The sequence below is a fragment of the Sciurus vulgaris genome (genome assembly GCF_902686455.1).
Source record: "Sciurus vulgaris genome assembly, chromosome: 2".
In the NCBI taxonomy this organism is placed as follows: domain Eukaryota; kingdom Metazoa; phylum Chordata; class Mammalia; order Rodentia; family Sciuridae; genus Sciurus; species Sciurus vulgaris.
The window spans coordinates 89,110,388-89,130,616 of NC_136462.1; the positions used below are offsets into that span (position 1 = coordinate 89,110,388).

Here is a 20,229-nt window from a genome sequence, read left to right on the forward strand (position 1 = left end):
GAAGGACATGCATGGCTGCTGATTCGGAAATCTGCAGAGCTGTGTGGATGAATCATCACCCATGACTTCCAGGACAGGAATCTGCTTTGACTAATCATCCAGTAGAAAGTTTTATTCCTGCCTCTCACCATCTGAAATCCAACAAACAAACATGTCTTGGGAACATACTTATCTTCTAGAGGCACTTGATGTGTATATTGAGTAACTAGAAAACACTCACCCTGTAACCCTCACCCCTGCGCGCGCACACACACACACCTTGTGACACAACACTCCCACACAAGAAAAGTGAAATTGCTGTTTGATGGAACATAAACTCGTGGGTGTTTTCAGCAGCTGGGAGTCCTGCCAGGTGTAACGGCTAAGAGGAAGGGGAAGCCCCTGACACCCCCCACACCCAGCCTGCCTATGCTGAGGTCCTTATTTGGTGATGCTTCTACCTGTGTCTTGGTCTCAGGGCCAACTTGATAGCCAAGAACCTTAGCAGGGGAAGTGGCGGCCCAGGCCCACTGACGTCTCTTCCCTAAGAGATGAATGGAATTCCAGGCAGCTGGAGTCATGCTGGCTTGACAGTGGCTTGGAGACCAGACTTCAATGACAGAAGCATCAGGCAGCAGCACTCATGGCAATGTGTGTGCCCACAGAAATGTAACCCACACCTCGGTTTCAGGAGCTGAAAAATGAAAAGAACGTTTAGGGAGGAAAAAGGGCAATAAAATAATAGGCAGAGTGTAATTTATTACCCTATTGGTCTGTTCTGTAAATAGTTTAAGACTCTGGAGCCAGATGGTTCTGCAAATTGTCCAACCAGGAGTCACGTTAAGAAGCACGAGTGGGCACAAAAACTGTTTTTCAAGACATGATTTCAGTTGAGCTTGAGCGAACTGAATACGAGTTTGCTTCCTTAAAATTCCCCAATTATTCTTTCTAAGCCCTTGATCTGAATACGCATACCGCTCCCAAGCGGCAAGTACTGGAAGCGCCGCAGCAACTGGGAGAAGCGACTTTATCCGGGACTTGGAAAGTGTGCCCAGTGGGCAGTGGGAGGGAAGAAGTGCCTGCACACTGCCCAGCCCGCGCGACCGGACACCGCACTGCCTCCCTTAGGGGGTCAGGCGGAGGGCAGGCGTGCGGGCCAGGGTAGTAGAGCGGAGTACAGGAGACTTGTGGTTCCCCAACCTACAGGGATGGATGGATGAAGGTCAAGAACTCCCCAAGAGGCAACTTCTTTGGTTCGCTCCAGGTCCCTTTTACCCCATTAAGTCTCTCTCTCTCTCTCTCTCTCTCTCTCTCTCTCTCTCTCTCTCTCTCTCTCTCTCTCTCTCTCTCTCTCTCTCTCTCTCTCCCCCTTTCTCTCTCTCGCTCTCTGGCTCTGTCTAACAAAACGGTATCCATCTCGTAGTGGTGTTTCAGTCACTGCCTGGCATTCAAGGAGACAGGTTTGTCTGAAAGCCCCCAAAGGTCTTTGGAGGTCACCAAAGGCTCGTCGCTGCTCAGGATGCTCACGCTGAATGCCTCGGCCCGTGTGGCGCAAGATCCTAAGTGCTGAGTCTCTGTACGCCAAGACTGCGTGGGCGGGCACCTATTTTTCAGAGAAGTTCTAGTGCTCCTGTGCCCCGACCTCTGCCTCCCCCTTCACTTTCTAGCTGGAAACTTGCGCGCCAGGCAGCGGGGGGCGGAGAGAGGAACCCAGACTGGCCCCCCTCCCGCTTCCTGCCCGGCCGCCGCCCATTGGCCAGAGGAATCCCCAGGAATGTGAGCGCCCCTTTAAAAGCGCGCCGCTCCTCCGCCTCTCCAGCCACTGCCCCCGAGCCAGCCGGCGAGTTCGGGCTTCTGCGAGCTCTCCCGGAGCTCTCCTGCCTCCTTCGGATTCCGGCCGCGATCTCCGTAGGCGCACCCGCCGCCCCAGCACCTACCTCTTCAGGACTCGTTGCTCTTGCCGCACTCCCGACCACTGCAACCACACAGGTAAGCCACATCGGCCGCCCGCAGAGTACCAGCGTTGCCCTGGCCATCCCGCAGAGCACCACCGCTGCCCTGGCCATCCACCTCAAACCCCCCCATCCCTCCAGCTACTCTCCCCCTTTGCTTGTCCCATCCTGTCCTTCCAGCAAATGGGGGAAATCTTTTCGTGGGAAGGCTCCAGAGCCATCCACTCCAGCCTTGGCGTTCACAAACTCATTAGGACACCCCGGAGTTCTCTCGTTCTCTTAATACTCCCTGAAATTACATCAGTCCTCCCTGTCCCCCAAACTACATCTCCTGTTCACCTTCGATTTCCAAGGAAAAACATCAGACTGTTGCTCTTTGTGCTCCTCATACTTGAACACCACAATCCCCTGCTCCAGTACTCTCCTTTTGTGTGGGGTGTGTGTGTGTGTTGCTCTCTGGTAAATCCTGTTGCCCTCATTCCAGCAAATGTGGGTCCACAGAGGGATGTCAGGGCCCTGGCCCCATGCCTATCCCTTACCCACATCATTTTTATCCACTATCACTGCTTAGCTGGTCTCTGACCCTGGGCTCTTGTGCTTTCAGCTACAGGTTCCCTGCTGGGCACAAACAGCTCCACCATGGGGCTGGCCTGGGGATTCATTGTTCTGTTCCTGTTGCACGTGTGTGACACCAACCGTATTCCAGGTGAGTCCCTGTGATCCCTTTAGTGGGAGGGGGAAGAGGAAGAGGTGCAGGCTAGTTCAGGTGCATGTTCTCCCATGCTTCCTGCCCTGCTCTTTCACTACTGCGCCCCAGCCAAGTATCAGGATGCAGCTTCTCTCCGATCATGGTGTTTATTCAGTTCTTTGAGTGATTGCCAGGAGTTTTGCCCTGTCCCTCTGGTTCTACCCCCTCAGAGACAAGCCCTCCACCCCTAGCCCCAGCCTATAAAGTTCATTGTGTCCTCTTTTGTCTAACAGAGTCTGGGGGAGACAACAGTGTTTTTGACATCTTTGAACTCACTGGAGCTGCCCGCAGGGGTTCTGGGCGCCGGCTGGTGAAGGGGCCTGACCCATCCAGCCCAGCTTTCCGCATTGAGAATGCCAACCTGATCCCCCCTGTGCCTGATGACAAGTTCCAAGACCTAGTGGATGCTGTGCGGGCAGATAAAGGTTTCCTCCTCCTGGCCTCCCTGAGGCAAATGAAGAAGACCCGGGGCACACTGCTGGCCGTCGAGCGTAAAGACAATTCTGGCCAGGTCTTCAGTGTGGTCTCCAATGGCAAGGCAGGCACCCTGGACCTGAGCCTGAGTGTGCAGGGGAATCAGCAGGTAGTGTCGGTGGAAGAAGCTCTCCTGGCCACTGGCCAGTGGAAGAGCATCACCCTGTTTGTGCAGGAAGACAGGGCCCAGCTGTACATCGACTGTGAGAAGATGGAGAATGCTGAACTGGATGTCCCCATCCAAAACATATTTACCAGGGACCTGGCCAATATCGCCAGGCTCCGCATTGCAAAGGGAGATGTCAATGACAATTTTCAGGTAAGTCCTCTTCTCAGTGCCCTGTCAATGGGGTCATTTGTTAGCCTGCTGACCTGTCTCAAGAGCTTACAGGAAATACTGCCCTTGGACTAAAACAACAGCTTTCAAACTTAAGGAGTGCCAGAGTCCTCTTGGAGGGCTAGTTAAACTGCATACTGATCCCTCTTACCCCCAGAGTTTCAGATTCAGTAGATCTGGATAGGGGTCTGATAATTTGCATTTCTAACTAGTAGCAGGTGATGCAGATGCCAATGCTGGTGGCCTGGGAAAGGAGATTTTCCTGTTAACAGTCCTGTTCAAGCATTAGACACTGCTTATGCTCTAAAGAAAATAATTTATTCAAATGCATTCCACTGATTTTAATATGGCTTGAAATGGATACTTTGGGCAAAATCAGTACTACTTTGCTATCTGATTTCCTCACAGAGATGTGGCCAGTCTGGAATCAAAAGTTAAAATAGTGACTATTTGCTGCTGTAGCTTCTTCCCTTATCTTCTAGATCTTTGCAACTGTGGCTTTGAACTCCCACATTTAACTCTGACACCAGAGTGTCATTATATCCTCTTAGTATCAGATTCCATTTCCTGTGTGACCAAGTCAGCTAATAACTTAATTCTTTATAAAGTACCGAAGACTTGGCAGAAGACACAATTAAGATTTTGAAGTTGTTTGGTAATTTATATTGGTGTGCTATTTTGACATAATGATTTTGAAATGGAGTTCTTAAAAAGAAAAAGCTGTTGTGTGCTTTTAACATAAATAGACAGTCTCCCAACCCCATCCCAACCCCATCCCCAACATCCTACAAGTAATGTGTGTCCTCTGCCCACAGGGGGTGCTGCAGAATGTGAGGTTTGTTTTTGGAACTACACCAGAAGACATCCTCAGGAACAAAGGGTGCTCCAGTGGTGAGTACCCCATTTTTAGGGTACATGAGGAAATCAGGAGAATCCCACCATAAATAAACTGAGAAACCCAGGCAATAGTATTTGTGCATAACTTACCCTAGGTAACATAGGCAAGAGGTTTACAAAAGTGACCTGGAAGGGTATCTCACTCATCCCCTTTCTACATCCCTAGTCTCACATGAAATGTCTTACAGCTATGAACTCAAGGGGTTGGCTGATTAGATCATCTGTTTGAAGCCCTTCTGTTATTTTTTGTTTTGTTTCTTAGCAGCTACAAATGTCCTTCTCACTCTTGACAACAATGTGGTGAATGGTTCCAGCCCTGCCATCCGCACCAACTACATTGGCCACAAGACAAAGGACCTGCAAGCCATTTGTGGCATCTCCTGTGATGAGCTGTCTAGCATGGTCCTAGAACTCAGGGGCCTGCGCACCATCGTGACCACACTGCAGGACAGCATCCGCAAAGTGGTCAGTGGCCTCTGCTCCCAGCCCACTTGCCCTTGAAGGTCCATCAGAGATGATCCCAAATAAGGCTGAGCACTAACAATCACTCTCCCCTCTTTAGACGGAAGAGAACAAAGTGTTGGCCAATGAACTGAGGAGGCCTCCGCTCTGCTATCACAATGGGGTTCAATATAGGAATAATGAGGAATGGACTGTGGATAGCTGCACTGAGTGTCACTGTCAGGTAAGGGATAGTCACAAACTAAAATAAGAATTGATGGTTTAAAAACACACTCTCAGGAAATACCAAGGTGGCCACACAAGTTCTTTTTATGTACCATGGCTCACTACCAAAGTGGTCTTTTCTTTGAGATGCAATTATGACATCTAAAAATTATTCTTTAAACTCTCAGAAGCCTTATCAAGTCTTAATTCTACCCCATGCTAAGTACATAAGAGAACAAATCTACTTAGACATCTGAATAATTTACCTGCTTTACTTCAAAGACTAAGTGTTGAATGTCAGGTAAATTAAACCTGCTTTAGAACATTCCTTCCCCTCCCTGACCCCGATTTGTATTCAGCTCTGGCATGGAAGTTCTTTTACACAGGACTGACTGTTGTCCAAATCACTTAGCCCTTCATTGGTAGGATGTCACTATCTACTTAGCTCAGATGGCACTGCCTGCTGGCATGTGTCCCCACACCAGTGGCAGTGAATTTGGGATTCATCTGGGTCACCGAGCAAAGTAAAGCTGAAATACAAATCACAGATTACTGAGGTTGGGAGCCAACTTCATTAAATGCCCATTCTTCTCCAATATGATATAAAGCAAGATCTGTGAATGAGGGGGAAATGTTCATAGGTCTTCTTTTCCTCCTAAAGATAGACTGTTAATGTAAAAAGTCCAATCTGGGTTTGGGGAGTTCAACTTCAGAAGTAGATTTGCCCCACAATGTTTGTCAATTCCCCTCATATAAATTATTTATACTATAACTTCTGTGCCTGACTGAGTAGCAGTTATAAAGATATCTCTCAAGAATGGAGAGACAGGTAACTAGCACTGGAACTATTTTATATTGGTGGCTGCAAACACAACAGGCAGATTTTTCTATTAAAATTGTTTCACTCGAGCATTTACAGCCCTGGCATATTGTGGCTTGTAATGGAAATGCTGCATTTTGTAAACTTTTATCTCCAATAACCTCAGTAGCCTGTTTTGCCCTTGCTCTCTTGCCCTGCAGAACTCAGTCACCATCTGCAAAAAGGTGTCCTGTCCCATTATGCCCTGCTCAAATGCCACTGTTCCTGATGGAGAATGCTGCCCACGGTGTTGGCGTAAGTTTCTAAAATGGCATGACCATTCTTTAGTGACTAGATCAGTTTTAATACATCCTAAACAGCTGGGCACAACACTGGATCCCACCCCCATCTCCATGATATATTTTCATCTGTTTCTTGCTGCCACAGCTGGTTAACTTACAGCTTGGCTACTGCATACAGCCCAAATCTCCATTATGACCACATCTTAAATACTCATCTGGATTATGGTTTAGCTCACTGATACTGAGTTTATGCTTGAGGAAAGGAAACAGATATGTAGCAGCAATAGATCTAAGTTGACTTCTTTTAGAATTTGACCTTAGAGGTAAAGAAAAATCTGTTCACTAAAGAAATCAACAGGTTTGTGATGTGAGCACTGGACTAAATTGGGTCTGAAAGTTCTGCCTGTTTTATCTGCAGTGTTAGAATGTCCAAGAAAATAACATTGGTTTGAGTTTCAGGACCCTAAAAGGAATCAGGCACTATGTTGTTCCATGGCACCTTATTTATGGTTTTTATTGCCAGTATAAATTAATCACTTTGCTGAGATGATATTTAATGTAATAGGTACAGGTCATAAAAGTAATTCATCACAACTAAGATAAGGAAGACAGGAAAGTAGCACTTGCCTTTCACCCGCTCACACACACCCCTGCATCTACACACCTCTACGTGCATGGACCACAGCTCAGAATTACCAGTCTCATCCAGGAGTCACAGTAGTGGCCATGGGTATATCTGTTTCTGTTCAGCATGTACTTGAGGTGTGGGTTACCAGGAACAAAGCAGAGTGGAGGCTAGCACAGTTCCGAACTGGAATGAGGGATTGCAAGGAAAACTTCCAACTGTTGGCAAAAGAAAACAAGTTCTCTGTCTTCTGATATGGATAGATATGATTGTAGTCATTGGTGCCTGGGCAGAGGGTAAACACATTCTCCTCTTGTGAAAATATGTACAAAGAAGGCCCCACATGCTTAGTTAGGGTGAGAGGATCAACAAATTGACTGACCTCATGGCCAAGGTGGAGCCAGTGCTGACAGCTCATCTGTCATATGGTCTGGGGCTTTCCTGACAGTCAGAAATGACTACTATCAGCTGCATCAAACTCCAGCACTCTTGGAAGGCTAAGAATAGAAATCCTATGGGATAGCTTAAGTCAGTAAAGGAAAACTCATCTGAAATGCTCCAAGAGGAGAAAAGAAGAAGCAGTGAATTAGAACCTAACACTGAGAAGGCCCAGCTGTACTGACTTGGGCAAAGCATCTGATTACCCCAAAGACCCTCATCCACAGGACCTGGGATATATCCCTCAGCTGATTGCCTAAGAAATATATTGCTTTCCATCCTACATAACAGAAGCTTTATACCATTTGATATTAAGTTCTAGAGAACTCATATACAGTATGGTACCTATAGTTAAGATAACTGAATTGTACACTTAAAATATTTTAAGAGAAAACCTTAAATCACCACACAAAAGGTGACTGTGTGAAGTGATGGATGTAATAATGAGTTTGACAGTAGTAATCACGTCACAGTGTATACATATATCAAAATATCAAAAGTATACATCAAATAAAGAGTTTTTATTTACTAATCATATCTCAATAAAGCAAGGTAAATAAAAAGGAATATATTGTTCTATACCTTCTGGCAAATGAATAGCCCTAAACAGCTAACGAACAGCTCATCCTAATCATCAGATACTAACCAATCTCTATTACCCCTGCAGCCAGTGACTCTGCGGATGATGGCTGGTCCCCTTGGTCTGAGTGGACCTCCTGCTCTGCAACGTGTGGCAATGGAATTCAGCAGCGCGGCCGCTCCTGTGACAGCCTCAACAACCGATGCGAGGGCTCCTCAGTGCAGACACGGACCTGCCACATTCAGGAGTGTGACAAGAGATGTAAGCATCTTGGCCACTTAGGGATGTGGAAGTCTGATTTGCATCACCAAGAGCAACCCTGCAGCATGGAGCCTTTAGCACAGGTTTTAGAAATCTCTGGATCTGAATCCTAGCTACCTCTTATCTCTGCATCTTGAGCACAACCTACCTTCCCTGCAGCCCTTTCCTCATCTGCAGCTTAGGGATAGTAGTAGTTCCTTTAAGGTTATTATGAGCATTTTATTTAGATAATATATATAAAGCAAAAGCATAGAGCTTGGCTCATGGTAAGTACCCTGTAAATGTTAGGTTATGACAACCCACAAAGACAGCTACATGTTATCTATCTGGTAGAAAGGGCTCCAATATTGTCATTGGACATGTGGCCAAGAACCAGTTTGTATCATATACTAGTTTTAGTTGCCATTGACCATGTGCTAGAAATATTTCTGGATGCTCCTGAATAGGGTTTCCATTCATCTAGCTCCAAACCAGCACCATTTGTAACATCAGCTTTGTACTTTAGTTAAACAGGATGGCGGCTGGAGCCACTGGTCACCATGGTCATCTTGTTCTGTGACATGTGGTGATGGTGTGATCACAAGGATTCGGCTCTGCAACTCTCCCAGCCCCCAGATGAATGGGAAACCATGTGAAGGCGAAGCCCGGGAGACCAAAGCCTGCAGGAAAGACGCCTGCCCCAGTAAGTGAGAGCCTGACTATGGGACTGCGTATGAGCAGCAGCTCTGCCCAGCTGGTTGCCTGGTGTCTGCAACCTCCAGTCCAGTGGGTCATGTAAGGGGGAAGGCTGCTTACTAGAGAAATAAACAGAAGCAAAGTCCTGCAAGCTCAGCAGCTTCTTTTAATGAAAAACAGAAAGAATACCATTTCAAACTCACCCTCTTTCCAAACATTCTTTCCATGTGTCAGGGTGGCAGAAATTTCTCTAACAGGCTAGGAGAGTCTGCTATGAAAGGTACAGCATTTGAAAACTGAACTTAATTTCTGTATGATTAATTTTCTTACAGTCAATGGAGGCTGGGGTCCCTGGTCACCTTGGGACATCTGTTCTGTCACCTGTGGAGGAGGGGTACAAAAACGTAGCCGGCTCTGCAACAATCCCACACCCCAGTTTGGAGGCAAAGACTGCATTGGTGATATGACAGAAAGCCAAGTCTGCAACAAGCAGGACTGTCCAATTGGTGAGCCATGCAGCCCAGGACAAAATTACCCTAAGTGCTTTCTATTAATGCACTATTAGTGGTTTGATCACTCTACAATGCAGGAGGGCAATATAATCTGCACAAGTTATCAGTAGCAGAGGGACAGTGTCTTCCTCTGTATTGCTTTTTAAGTGGCTGCCATGACAATAACAGCAGCTTAAACCAACCATTTCCCTGTCTCCCTGTATCAGATGGGTGCCTGTCCAATCCCTGCTTTGCTGGTGCCAAGTGTACCAGCTATCCTGATGGCAGCTGGAAATGTGGTGCTTGTCCTCCTGGTTACAGTGGAAATGGCATCCAGTGCAAAGATGTTGATGAGGTGAGGAACTGATGGCTCTGAGTCACTAGATCTAGGAAAGTGGCTAGATTGTCCAAGCACTTTCTTAAGGAAGCTTAGCATTTTCTAAACATTATGCAAACCTGTATTTTCTCCACAGTGTAAAGAAGTGCCTGATGCCTGCTTCAGCCACAATGGGGAGCACAGATGTAAGAACACAGACCCTGGCTACAACTGCTTGCCCTGCCCTCCACGCTTCACTGGCTCACAGCCCTTCGGACGGGGTGTCGAGCATGCCATGGCCAACAAACAGGTACAGGAGACTAGACTAGCAGACTAGTATAGAAGAGAGCTGTCCCTGACCAAAACAACTAGCCAAAGGGAAGTGGTATTTCATAGCCTGAATAAAAAGGGAGGGGAGTAAGTATACATTCTTTAGTTTTAGAAGCACGACCTAATAGCTACTACATGTGAAAATGGTGTACTGAAAGAAGTTGTGAGCAGATGGTCATGTGGAACAATTTCAAGAAAACCAAATGTAGAGTAACATTTGCCTAAAGTCTGTAAACCCTGAGAGAGAATGGGAAGGGCATCCCACATTCTTCCAGGGGGTCTCTGTCTACTTGGAGATGATAGGGATCCAGACTCTTTTATTTCCACTATGTCTGGGAACTCTTGAAGGCTCTGTGTTAACATCAGGATGGTGTACCCTCAGGTATGCAAGCCCCGAAACCCCTGCACAGACGGGACACATGACTGCAACAAGAATGCCAAATGCAACTACCTGGGCCACTACAGTGACCCCATGTACCGCTGTGAGTGCAAACCTGGCTATGCTGGCAATGGCATCATCTGCGGGGAGGACACAGACCTGGATGGCTGGCCAAACGAGGACCTGGTGTGTGTGGCCAATGCAACTTACCACTGCAAAAAGGTGAGCCAGCTTCCCTCATGGATCACCCAACAGAAGGCCCATCACCCCTGTCAAAGGAACATGTTAAGCAATTTTAAATACTGGAACTTTGAAAATGACACTGAAAGATTAAATCTCCCAAAGGCAGAAGGGCATTAATACTCATTAGTATTAAATCATTAGGTGTCAAGAATATGAATGAACAGACTTTTTTGGCAATTGTGCCACACAGTCAATTCTTTTGTCCAAACATAAATGTTCACTGCTGTAACAAATACAAGCAATGATTTATATTCACAGTATCTATAAAGCCTAGAGCACTTATACAAACTGTATATGTCCATCCCCCAAGAAAACATTTCATTTTAGCCTTTCTATAAAAGCATGTATGCTGTTAGAGGGCAGCATTCCATTCTTTTCCTGTTTGGAACATCCTGACACAGCCCCTCATGCATGTGATGAACAAAGCGAATACAAACTATAGCTGTAATGGGTCTCTTCTCTTTTCTAGGACAACTGTCCCAACCTTCCCAACTCAGGGCAGGAAGACTATGACAAGGATGGAATTGGTGATGCCTGTGATGATGATGATGACAATGACAAAATTCCAGATGATAGGGTAAAGACAAAATAGTTTCCATTCCTCTTCCATATTTCCCATTCAACAGCCTGAAACACTTTAGAAGTCAAGGAAATTGATACTTAATTAGGAATTATCCATCATGTCTCAATGGTTTGAGGACATGATGTTGCCAAGAGAATTTTTTAAACAGGGTTCTGTTCATCACAACTTTTTCTCCCTCGTTTGAGAGAGATTATAATGCATACACAAATGACACTTTGTTCCCCAGATTCATTTCAAATGTCCTATCTAAATTACAATAAAATCTGCTTTGGGTAGACAGAGAACTGAGATGTTGAGGTATGTCTTACATCTCACTCATTTACAACCAACAAGGATCCATCCTTCACCACTTTCATTCATTATGTCCTATCTTTTAACTTTTGTAGTGATCATTTTAATTATACTGAGTACTCAGTATATCCCCTAAGTAGAAGATAATTCTTGAAGAATTTTACAGTTTGATCATATGGCGCACGTGCTTGGAGGCGTCAGCTGCTTTCCAGGGCATCCTTGTAAAGTGCTCCATTTCTTCTCTCTGCAGGACAACTGTCCATTCCATTACAACCCTGCCCAGTATGACTATGACAGAGATGATGTGGGAGACCGCTGTGACAACTGCCCCTACAACCATAACCCAGACCAGGCAGACACAGACAATAACGGGGAAGGAGATGCCTGCGCTGCAGACATTGATGGAGATGGTAAGGTGCCCCCTGGCTGAGTGGGCCTGAAGATGACAGAAAACACACACACCTTAAACTTATGTCATGACTGTTAGTATGAAGTTTGATTGAATTATCCATGACTGCAGAGTCCAGTTCTTAACATGTCCCCTGTTCTCTGCAGGTATCCTCAACGAACGGGACAACTGCCAGTATGTCTATAATGTTGACCAGAGGGACACTGATATGGATGGGGTTGGAGATCAGTGTGACAACTGCCCCCTGGAACATAATCCGGATCAGGTAGGTGGACTCCTTTCAGAGTCTTTCAGTAAGGTACTGGAATGTCCCTTTCTGGGCCTTTAAAACATGAATTTAATAGAGGTCAACATCTTTCATTGTCATGATGCTCAAAGTTCTTGAGCCAACTACACTGTATTCATGTAAACATTTCCTGATGTGAGCCCTGTACAGAGTCCCATAGATATTTAATGTGAAGATCTGGTAACTTTCATCTTGTCTTCTTGACTTGCTCAGTGTTGTCTACCATCGTTAAGATAAACTATACAAAGCGAAGAGCTACAGACAATCCTACAGTAGTATTTATCATTCTAAATACTAAATAAGAGGGGAAAATGTCCAGAAAAATATCTATTTTCATGGCTAAAGATATAATCTACCTATAAGAAATCAACAAACTAAAAATGCTTCCAAAATCTGGAGAAAGCCCCTTTCTCATTCTCAAAAGTATCTAACATTACAAACAGATCATCTTTCACCCATACTAGGAAGGACTACAAATAGACATTATACACAAAATAGGTTTCCTGTTTGAAAGTATTTCTTTTTTGTGTAATTGCTCATCATTATTTTCAAGAAATAAAAGTTGAGAGAAGACTTTTTCCTCCCAAAATGCATTGTTCTGGATGTTTAGAAATCTGTTTTTTAAAAGTGGTAATATTTTTATACAATAAAAGAAATAAAGCCAGCTTCCGCCTTTGAATAATTGCTCTTATAAAACTTTGTCAAGTTATAATAAATTTTAAAACAAACTTCAAGCATCATATAAAAATCTTACAAGTGAAGAACATAAGTACTGGCAAGAAAAATTCTAGTTTGTATATAAATAGTCCCTAAGCACTCCATGCATATTGAATAATGTTAAGTACTCTGAGAAAATGTTTTGAAAAAATTCGGAATTTGACTTTATCTGAGCCAATAGATAACAGTTCTTAATAGGTATACAAAACCAAATATTTCAAAAATAAAAAATAATTGATCTCTCCTACACATACCCAGATAATATGGCACAGGAAGTAGTGCCATGTTTCTGTGATTCCCTGACCTACAGAAGTTGATCTGTCAACAATTTTACAATTGAAACTTTCAATGGGAAATTACAAATGTACCCAAAAGGTTTCACTTAACATTAATATGTAAGCAGTTAACATTGCAGTCCAACCTTAGTGGTTAAATAACTGTTAGAGAGTTTTATATTTTAAAAAATTTAAATATCACTTTTCATTTTTCTTTTAAAAACAAGGATTAACAAAAACACTTTTCAAACTTAATGGTTAATATTAATATTTTTCTGTAGTAGCAAAAAAATAAACATGAAACACACAGGCCAGGTCAAACATAGGAGAATTTTCCTTGTTGTGGAGCACTAATGTCATCTTTTACATTAGGGGTTTATACTTTGATTTAACCTCCTCTTATGTCTCTCTTTCAGCTGGACTCTGACTCTGACCGCATTGGGGATACCTGTGACAACAATCAGGACATTGATGAAGATGGCCACCAGAACAACCTGGACAACTGTCCCTATGTGCCCAATGCTAACCAGGCTGACCATGATAAGGATGGCAAGGGAGATGCTTGTGACCATGATGACGACAATGATGGCATTCCTGATGACAGGGACAATTGCAGGCTGGTGCCCAATCCTGACCAGAAGGACTCTGATGGTGAGTCAGTGTAGTCATTTTTTAATAGAGTAACTAACTTCATGACTATCTGGATGGAGAAAAACAAAGCTGAATACATTTGAGAGGACAAAGTGACTAAATATTAACTTTGACAAGATAGTGAATCCTACCACTCATAACAACATTCCAGAATTTCACTAAGCCCTTGCCTTTCTGACCTTAGGCGATGGTCGAGGTGATGCTTGCAAAGATGACTTTGACGATGACAGTGTGCCAGACATTGATGACATCTGTCCTGAGAATGTTGACATCAGTGAGACCGATTTCCGCCGATTCCAGATGATTCCTCTAGATCCCAAAGGGACATCCCAAAATGACCCTAACTGGGTTGTCCGCCATCAGGGTAAAGAGCTCGTGCAGACTGTCAACTGTGATCCTGGACTTGCTGTTGGTGAGTAGTGAGTTCTTAGACCAAGAGACAAATACATACATGGGAAAGAAGCAAATACAAACTCTGGTGGTTGGACCTATCCCTGTGGACACTAAGGATGTCTGGGAACATAACTGAGAAACTTCTAAAGGCTACAGTTTTTAATTTGGCTTGGCCTTGTCTTCCAGGTTATGATGAGTTTAATGCTGTGGACTTCAGTGGCACCTTCTTCATCAACACCGAAAGGGATGACGACTACGCTGGATTTGTGTTTGGCTACCAGTCCAGCAGCCGTTTTTATGTTGTTATGTGGAAGCAAGTCACCCAGTCCTACTGGGACACCAACCCTACAAGGGCTCAGGGATACTCAGGCCTTTCAGTGAAAGTTGTGAACTCTACCACAGGGCCTGGCGAACACCTGCGAAATGCCCTGTGGCACACAGGAAACACCCCTGGCCAGGTAAGAAGTGACACCCTTCAAAAGGGATGGGTTCTTGACTAGCACTGGGAACACTGGCCACGATTCCCAGCAGGAGCCTTAGAGGTAAAGTTCCCAACATCACCAACTAAAGCATGAAGCCCTGCTTCAGAGAATCATAATAGTGTGTGGGAGAGGAGCTTGCTGTGACCAAGAGTTACCCTTCAAAGCAAAGGCAGTTTCAGCCTCTTCAAACAAAAATTCCTTTGCCTTCTTTCTGCTTTACATTCGTCAAATAGCACACACACTAGAAGCCTTGGGGAAAACCCTACATTGCAGCCCTCTAATCTAGGTCACTGTGGTGCCTTTCAAGCATTATCCTTTATGGAACAAAATATAAACCTCATCATGGAGCTGTGTTTCAACCTTTTCTTTTCCTTTTCCTCCAGGTGCGCACCCTGTGGCATGACCCTCGTCACATAGGCTGGAAAGATTTCACTGCCTACAGATGGCGTCTCAGCCACAGGCCAAAGACAGGTTTCATTAGGTAAGATTGCACCGATTAAATTTCACTTAGTCACATTGATGGGCAAGGAGGAGGAGAAGAACAAAAAGTAGCCTTGTTACCAATGAGGTCTATTTTTCCTGCAGAGTGGTGATGTATGAAGGGAAGAAAATCATGGCTGACTCAGGACCCATCTATGACAAAACCTATGCTGGTGGTCGGCTAGGATTGTTTGTCTTCTCTCAAGAAATGGTGTTCTTCTCTGACCTGAAATATGAATGTAGAGGTAGGAGCAACAATGCAACAAATGTACAGTTGACATATCTAATTCAGACTAACAAGATATCAGGTGTGGGAGAGGCTGATTTAAAAGCTTCTAAAGGCAGGGTTATTTATATTTTGCTTTTAAGGACACAGTCCTAAAGATGAAATGAAGCTTATGAACCTGTGGCTATTGAAATCCTCAGTCCTTATTAACATGAATTTGGCTAACAATCTCTGAGCTCTTTCTACATAGTGCAGAGGTAAACTAGACAAGCAGCTGGACACCTGGGACCTTGTTAATATTTTCCTTTAAATTTTTGTATGTGTACACATCTCACACTCTGCTTATGGATTTCTTCATGCCATCACAGTTGTCCCTACATACAGAGAGGGAAAAGGAGTTTCATCTTCATACCAGCATGCTAAATTAATTTTTACTATTAACCTTAGTTTTGTATCCTTGTTTTTTCACTCAGTGATTGATTAAGTCTGAGACCAGCATTGAACCTGCCCACTAAATAATTGATTATAAATACTGAGTCAGGGCCTGATGCCTACAAGATCAAAGGCATCAGGTATCAAGAGTAAAGAAAGATGGTTGGTAGTACTCAAAAAATAAAACTAATAAACGTTTAACAGTGAAGGCCTTAGAAAGCACAACACAAGTCCTGGAAGGCCATGCTATGTCAGTCTCTTAGCACCAATATCAGCAAAGGAAATGAAATGTTAATGGCTTGAACAATCTTAAATTATGCTTTTTGTTACTATAAAAGTAGAGCTATCTCTGGCTTGTTAATTTGTCAAACATGAAGATGATTTTGCCCTTATTAATTTTAATTTATGTATTTGTTTATTTATTTAACAGATTCCTAATCATCAAGCTGTTGATCAGAGTACTGATCACAACCAGTGCTGGTATTGCACCTTCTGGAACCAAGGGCTTGAGCAAACCCCAGGATCACTTCTCCTTGCCTTCCTTTTTTTTCTCTGCTTGCATTGGTGTGGACTCCTAAAACATGTGACCTGCCTCAAGAAAAAGCAGTTTTCAAACACACTCAGCATTCAGCCTCCAGTGAATGAGAAGACATCTTCCAAGAATATAAACAATTAACTCTGGTTTGATTTTGAAAAAGCAAAAGCGTCCACTTGCTTCGGTTGGCATGGTGCCCACTCCACTCTGCTTTGTCCCAGAGTGGGTGCTTTGTGAGGCCATCTCTGAGTAATGGACTCAGAAGCATTTTCAGGCATGTCAGAGAAAGGAGGACTCACTAGAATTAGCAAACAAAACCACCCCAACAAAACTCCCTCAGTAACAGGGGGAGCAGGGCCAAAGCACTAAGGGAAGGGCGCACACCCAACAGACGATGGTATGAAGAAAATATGGAGGAACTGTTACGTGTTCGGTACTAAATCACTTTCAGGGGATTGAAAGACTATTGCTGGATTTCATGATGCTGACCAGTGTTAGCTGATTAACCCATGTAAATAGGCACTTAAATAGAAGGAGGGAAGGGAGGGTAAGACTGGCTCTGGACTTCCTCCCTGGCCCCGCCCTTTACATATCACCTGTAGTGGCCAGAACAGGGCGTCAGAAGTGCAAGGCAGTGCCGGCTGCCATTGCCTGGTCACATTGAAATTGCTGGTTTTATTCCAGATGTACCTTGTGCAGATGTAGCAGAAAATAGGAAAACCTACCATCTCGGTGAGCTCTAGCTACCTCCCAAGGGAGGGGTAGCTGTGCTTATATATTTATGGTTAGAAAGGCACAAAATTATTATCAGTCTAACTAAAACATTCCTTTTCTATCTTCCTGAATTACCATGGAGTTTTCCAATTCTCTTTTGGACTGTAGTTTTTTGGGTTTTTTTTTTTTTTTTTTTTAAACAAATGCTTTACAGTGTAAAATATTTATTTTTTACCTATTCTGGAAGATCTGTCTGAAGGATTATTCATGGAACAGGAAGTAGTATAAGGACTATCCATATCATCTTTGTTAGGAGTCTTCATGACTGTAAGATTGTAAATACAGATTATTTATTAACTCTGTTCTACCTGGAATTAGATTTCATATGGAAAGTGTTTGAGAGCAGGTAGCTGAGATTTATCAGCAAATCTCTTTAAAACTGGCACATGGAAAATCAGCACAATAAGCTGCTTTTTCACTTTGTGCTTAGAATGAATGATTTGGAATTCTTTCTTTCTTCTTTGTTTTGTCTTTCCAAGAATTGTTGGTTGTCCATCTGCAAGTGTTTTGGATTGCAAAGAAAGCCATGAGATCTTTAATACTATTTTATCCCATTCTTTGTGCCTATTTCCAGGGAGAAGAAAAACATACTTATTTTTTTTCATTTTTCCAAAAGAGAAAGAAATGACAAAGGTGAAACTTATATACAAATATTACCTCATTTGTTGTGTGACTGAGTAAAGAATTTTGGGATCAAGCAGAAAGAGTTTAAGTGTCTAACAAACTTAAAGCTACTGTAGTACCTAAAAAAGTCAATGTTGTACATAGTATAAAAATTCTTTGCAGAAAAAAAAAATATTCCCAGTAAGGAAATAGCATTGAAATGTTAAATACAATTTCTGAAAGTTATTTTTTTCTATCATCTTGTATACCATTGCTTTATTTTTATAAATTATTTTCTCATTGCCATTGGAATAGATATCTCAGATTGTGTAGATATGCTATTTAAATAATTTATCAGGAAATACTGCCTGTAGAGTTAGTATTTCTATTTTTATATGTTTGCACACTGAATTGAAGAATTGTTGGTTTTGCTCTTTTTTTGTTTTGTTTTGTTTTGATTTTTGCTTTTTACTCCCCAGTTTTTACTATTTGCCAATAACTTTTTCTAGGAATGTGCTTTTTTGTACACGTTTTTATCCATTTTACATTCTAAAGCAGTGTAACTTGTATATTACTGTTTCTTATGTAAAGGAACAACAATAAATCATATGGAAGTTTATATTTATACTTACTGTGCCCATGTTTGTTTGTTTTCTGATGGCTTTATATTATGAGATGGGTAAATGCCATTCTTAAACCAATATAGCATATATAAAATGAAATTACAGTAAACAATAGTAACATTCATAGTCCCTATATGATTTTAAAATACTGAGTTGTTCAAGACAAAGTTTAGAATAAAGATTTGTGGAAAAAAGAACAAAATGATAATTAGTCTACCACATTAAAACATATAAAAGATAACCCTTAAGTCATAGACCCCAAAAGGAATACAATTTCATATATTAATATCATTAGGTGTCACGTATGGACTCCTCAAAGTCCAGTTCTATTTCTAAGAACGATAAAAAGAAAGAACAGCAACAGCTGTGAAACACATATACCTCTTGCAACTCCACTTCCTGACTCATGCATGGTGGCACTGGGTGGGCAACGTGATCACAGGTTGTGGAGTAGCTTCAGATGGAAGTGTGTATGGGGAAGGAATTGTCTTTGAAAAATTGAGTCGAACATTATAGATACCACCTTTCAGAGGATAATATCTTTGGTCAAACACAGATGACTAAAGAGAAATATAAAGTTTGGAAGGAATGCATAAATGTGTGAGTAAATACAATATTATTTTGTGAACAGAGGGCCAAAGTGTTACAATAAGCAGACCTTGAGTTCTGGATGGGCTAATCACTAATGTGAAATACTGACCAATTAATATCCAGTTTTAATAAAAATGAATCAAGAAATTTTGTAAATAAGATTAAAGATCTTGCTTTGAGGTCTGTTAATCACTAGACAGAATTGGCTGAGTAAGATAGTCTTCCTCCCTCATTGACTTTGCTCTCTTGTTCTAAAAACATCTGTCTAGGTAGCATGATCAAATGTAAGGATAAATTGCCACATCATTTTATAGGGCCAAGGTAAGGAAAAAGGAACTAGGAAGTGTTGGTAATAGTTGTGGAATTAGGAAAACTGATCCGAAAGACATAATTTTTTGAAACATAAAATCATTTGTTCTCAGAGCAGTTCAACAAATGGGAGAGAATTCTAATCTCTACGTAGTACAGCAAAACTGACTTGAGAACACCAGAATGAGACAGAAAAAGTGGCTGGGAACAGGCTTTTCTCCAGGCATGATCCACTTCAATCCAAAACTGACCTTCAAGTCAGCAGGTTATACTGAAATAAAAGACTTGTTAAAAATTAAAATTATGTTACCAAGATGATAGTTTTTTCCTCCTATGGGAGTTTACTATCATGTGTTTCAAGGGAGTTAGATTGAAAGGCAATAAACTTTCAGTCCTATGAGAATTTACAATTAAGGTGGTGCCAGTAGTTTTTTTTAAAGAGTCACATATAGAAAAATTATACATTTTAAGTTCCTAAATTTATTCCTAAAATGAACTGGCTCTTTCTCTTCTATACTTTTTATTTTTATTCTAAGGTAAACAGGCTTAGAAAACGTCTCAAAATTAAGATTAAAACACTATTCTTAATAAAAATACCTTTTCTCTCTAAACCAGAATATTTTTAATTTTTTTAATCTGGAGACTTCATGTTGAATTAAAATATAAATGCAGTTTACTGGTCCTTGTTAGAGTTACTTTCATTAGACATTCTATGAAATGGTGTCACATCCTTTAGTGAAAAAATTCATTACTTAATATCATTGTTTTTCTTGCCCTTACTTACAGTACTATAACAGGCTCACTATGTCCCAAATATCATTTACAGAACAGAAGCACACTAAGGTGTCAAAAGTCCTTTGCAGTGCTGAACTAGAAATAGCTTCTGTGTTTCTCTATTTCACTTGCTTTTCTCTCTCGCTTTCCCTTGCCTGTGCCTCTGTCTCTTTCTTCCTTTCTCTTGGTCTCAGTCTGGGTCAGTTGGTCTCTCTCTCTCTCTCTCTCTCTCTCTCTCTCTCTCTCTCTCTCTCTCTCTCTCTCTCTCTCACACACACACACACACACACACACACACCCCAA

General features: G+C 42.5%; 1 protein-coding gene across 2 annotated transcripts; it reads left to right on the top strand.

Moving 5' to 3' along the window:
• The first annotated feature begins 1,782 nt into the window (after nt 1-1,782).
• On the top strand, nt 1,783-18,256 carry THBS1 (thrombospondin 1). 2 transcript variants are annotated; one of them, XM_079125949.1, is made up of 22 exons: nt 1,783-1,968; nt 2,542-2,637; nt 2,913-3,472; nt 4,306-4,381; nt 4,650-4,852; nt 4,950-5,072; nt 6,074-6,167; nt 7,885-8,058; nt 8,564-8,740; nt 9,066-9,239; nt 9,452-9,579; nt 9,698-9,850; nt 10,253-10,471; nt 10,962-11,069; nt 11,617-11,776; nt 11,922-12,040; nt 13,470-13,704; nt 13,889-14,116; nt 14,284-14,555; nt 14,963-15,060; nt 15,165-15,304; nt 16,148-18,256. In XM_079125949.1, exons 2-22 carry the CDS (start codon nt 2,571-2,573, stop codon nt 16,153-16,155), a joined length of 3,516 nt encoding a protein of 1,171 aa, XP_078982075.1. In that variant the 5' UTR covers nt 1,783-1,968; nt 2,542-2,570; the 3' UTR covers nt 16,156-18,256. The 2 variants fall into 2 exon arrangements, with proteins under 2 accessions (XP_078982075.1, XP_078982076.1); XM_079125950.1 differs by having other exon boundaries at nt 4,653-4,852.
• The last annotated feature ends 1,973 nt before the right edge of the window (nt 18,257-20,229 follow it).

Bases quoted from the DNA above. Each gene is read 5' to 3' on its own strand.
- THBS1 (XM_079125949.1), top strand. From the start codon at position 2,571: ATGGGGCTGGCCTGGGGATTCATTGTTCTGTTCCTGTTGCACGTGTGT. The intron at 9,851-10,252 runs GTACAGGAGACT...GTGTACCCTCAG, and splicing joins ATGCCATGGCCAACAAACAG to GTATGCAAGCCCCGAAACCC. The intron at 11,070-11,616 runs GTAAAGACAAAA...TTCTCTCTGCAG, and splicing joins ACAAAATTCCAGATGATAGG to GACAACTGTCCATTCCATTA.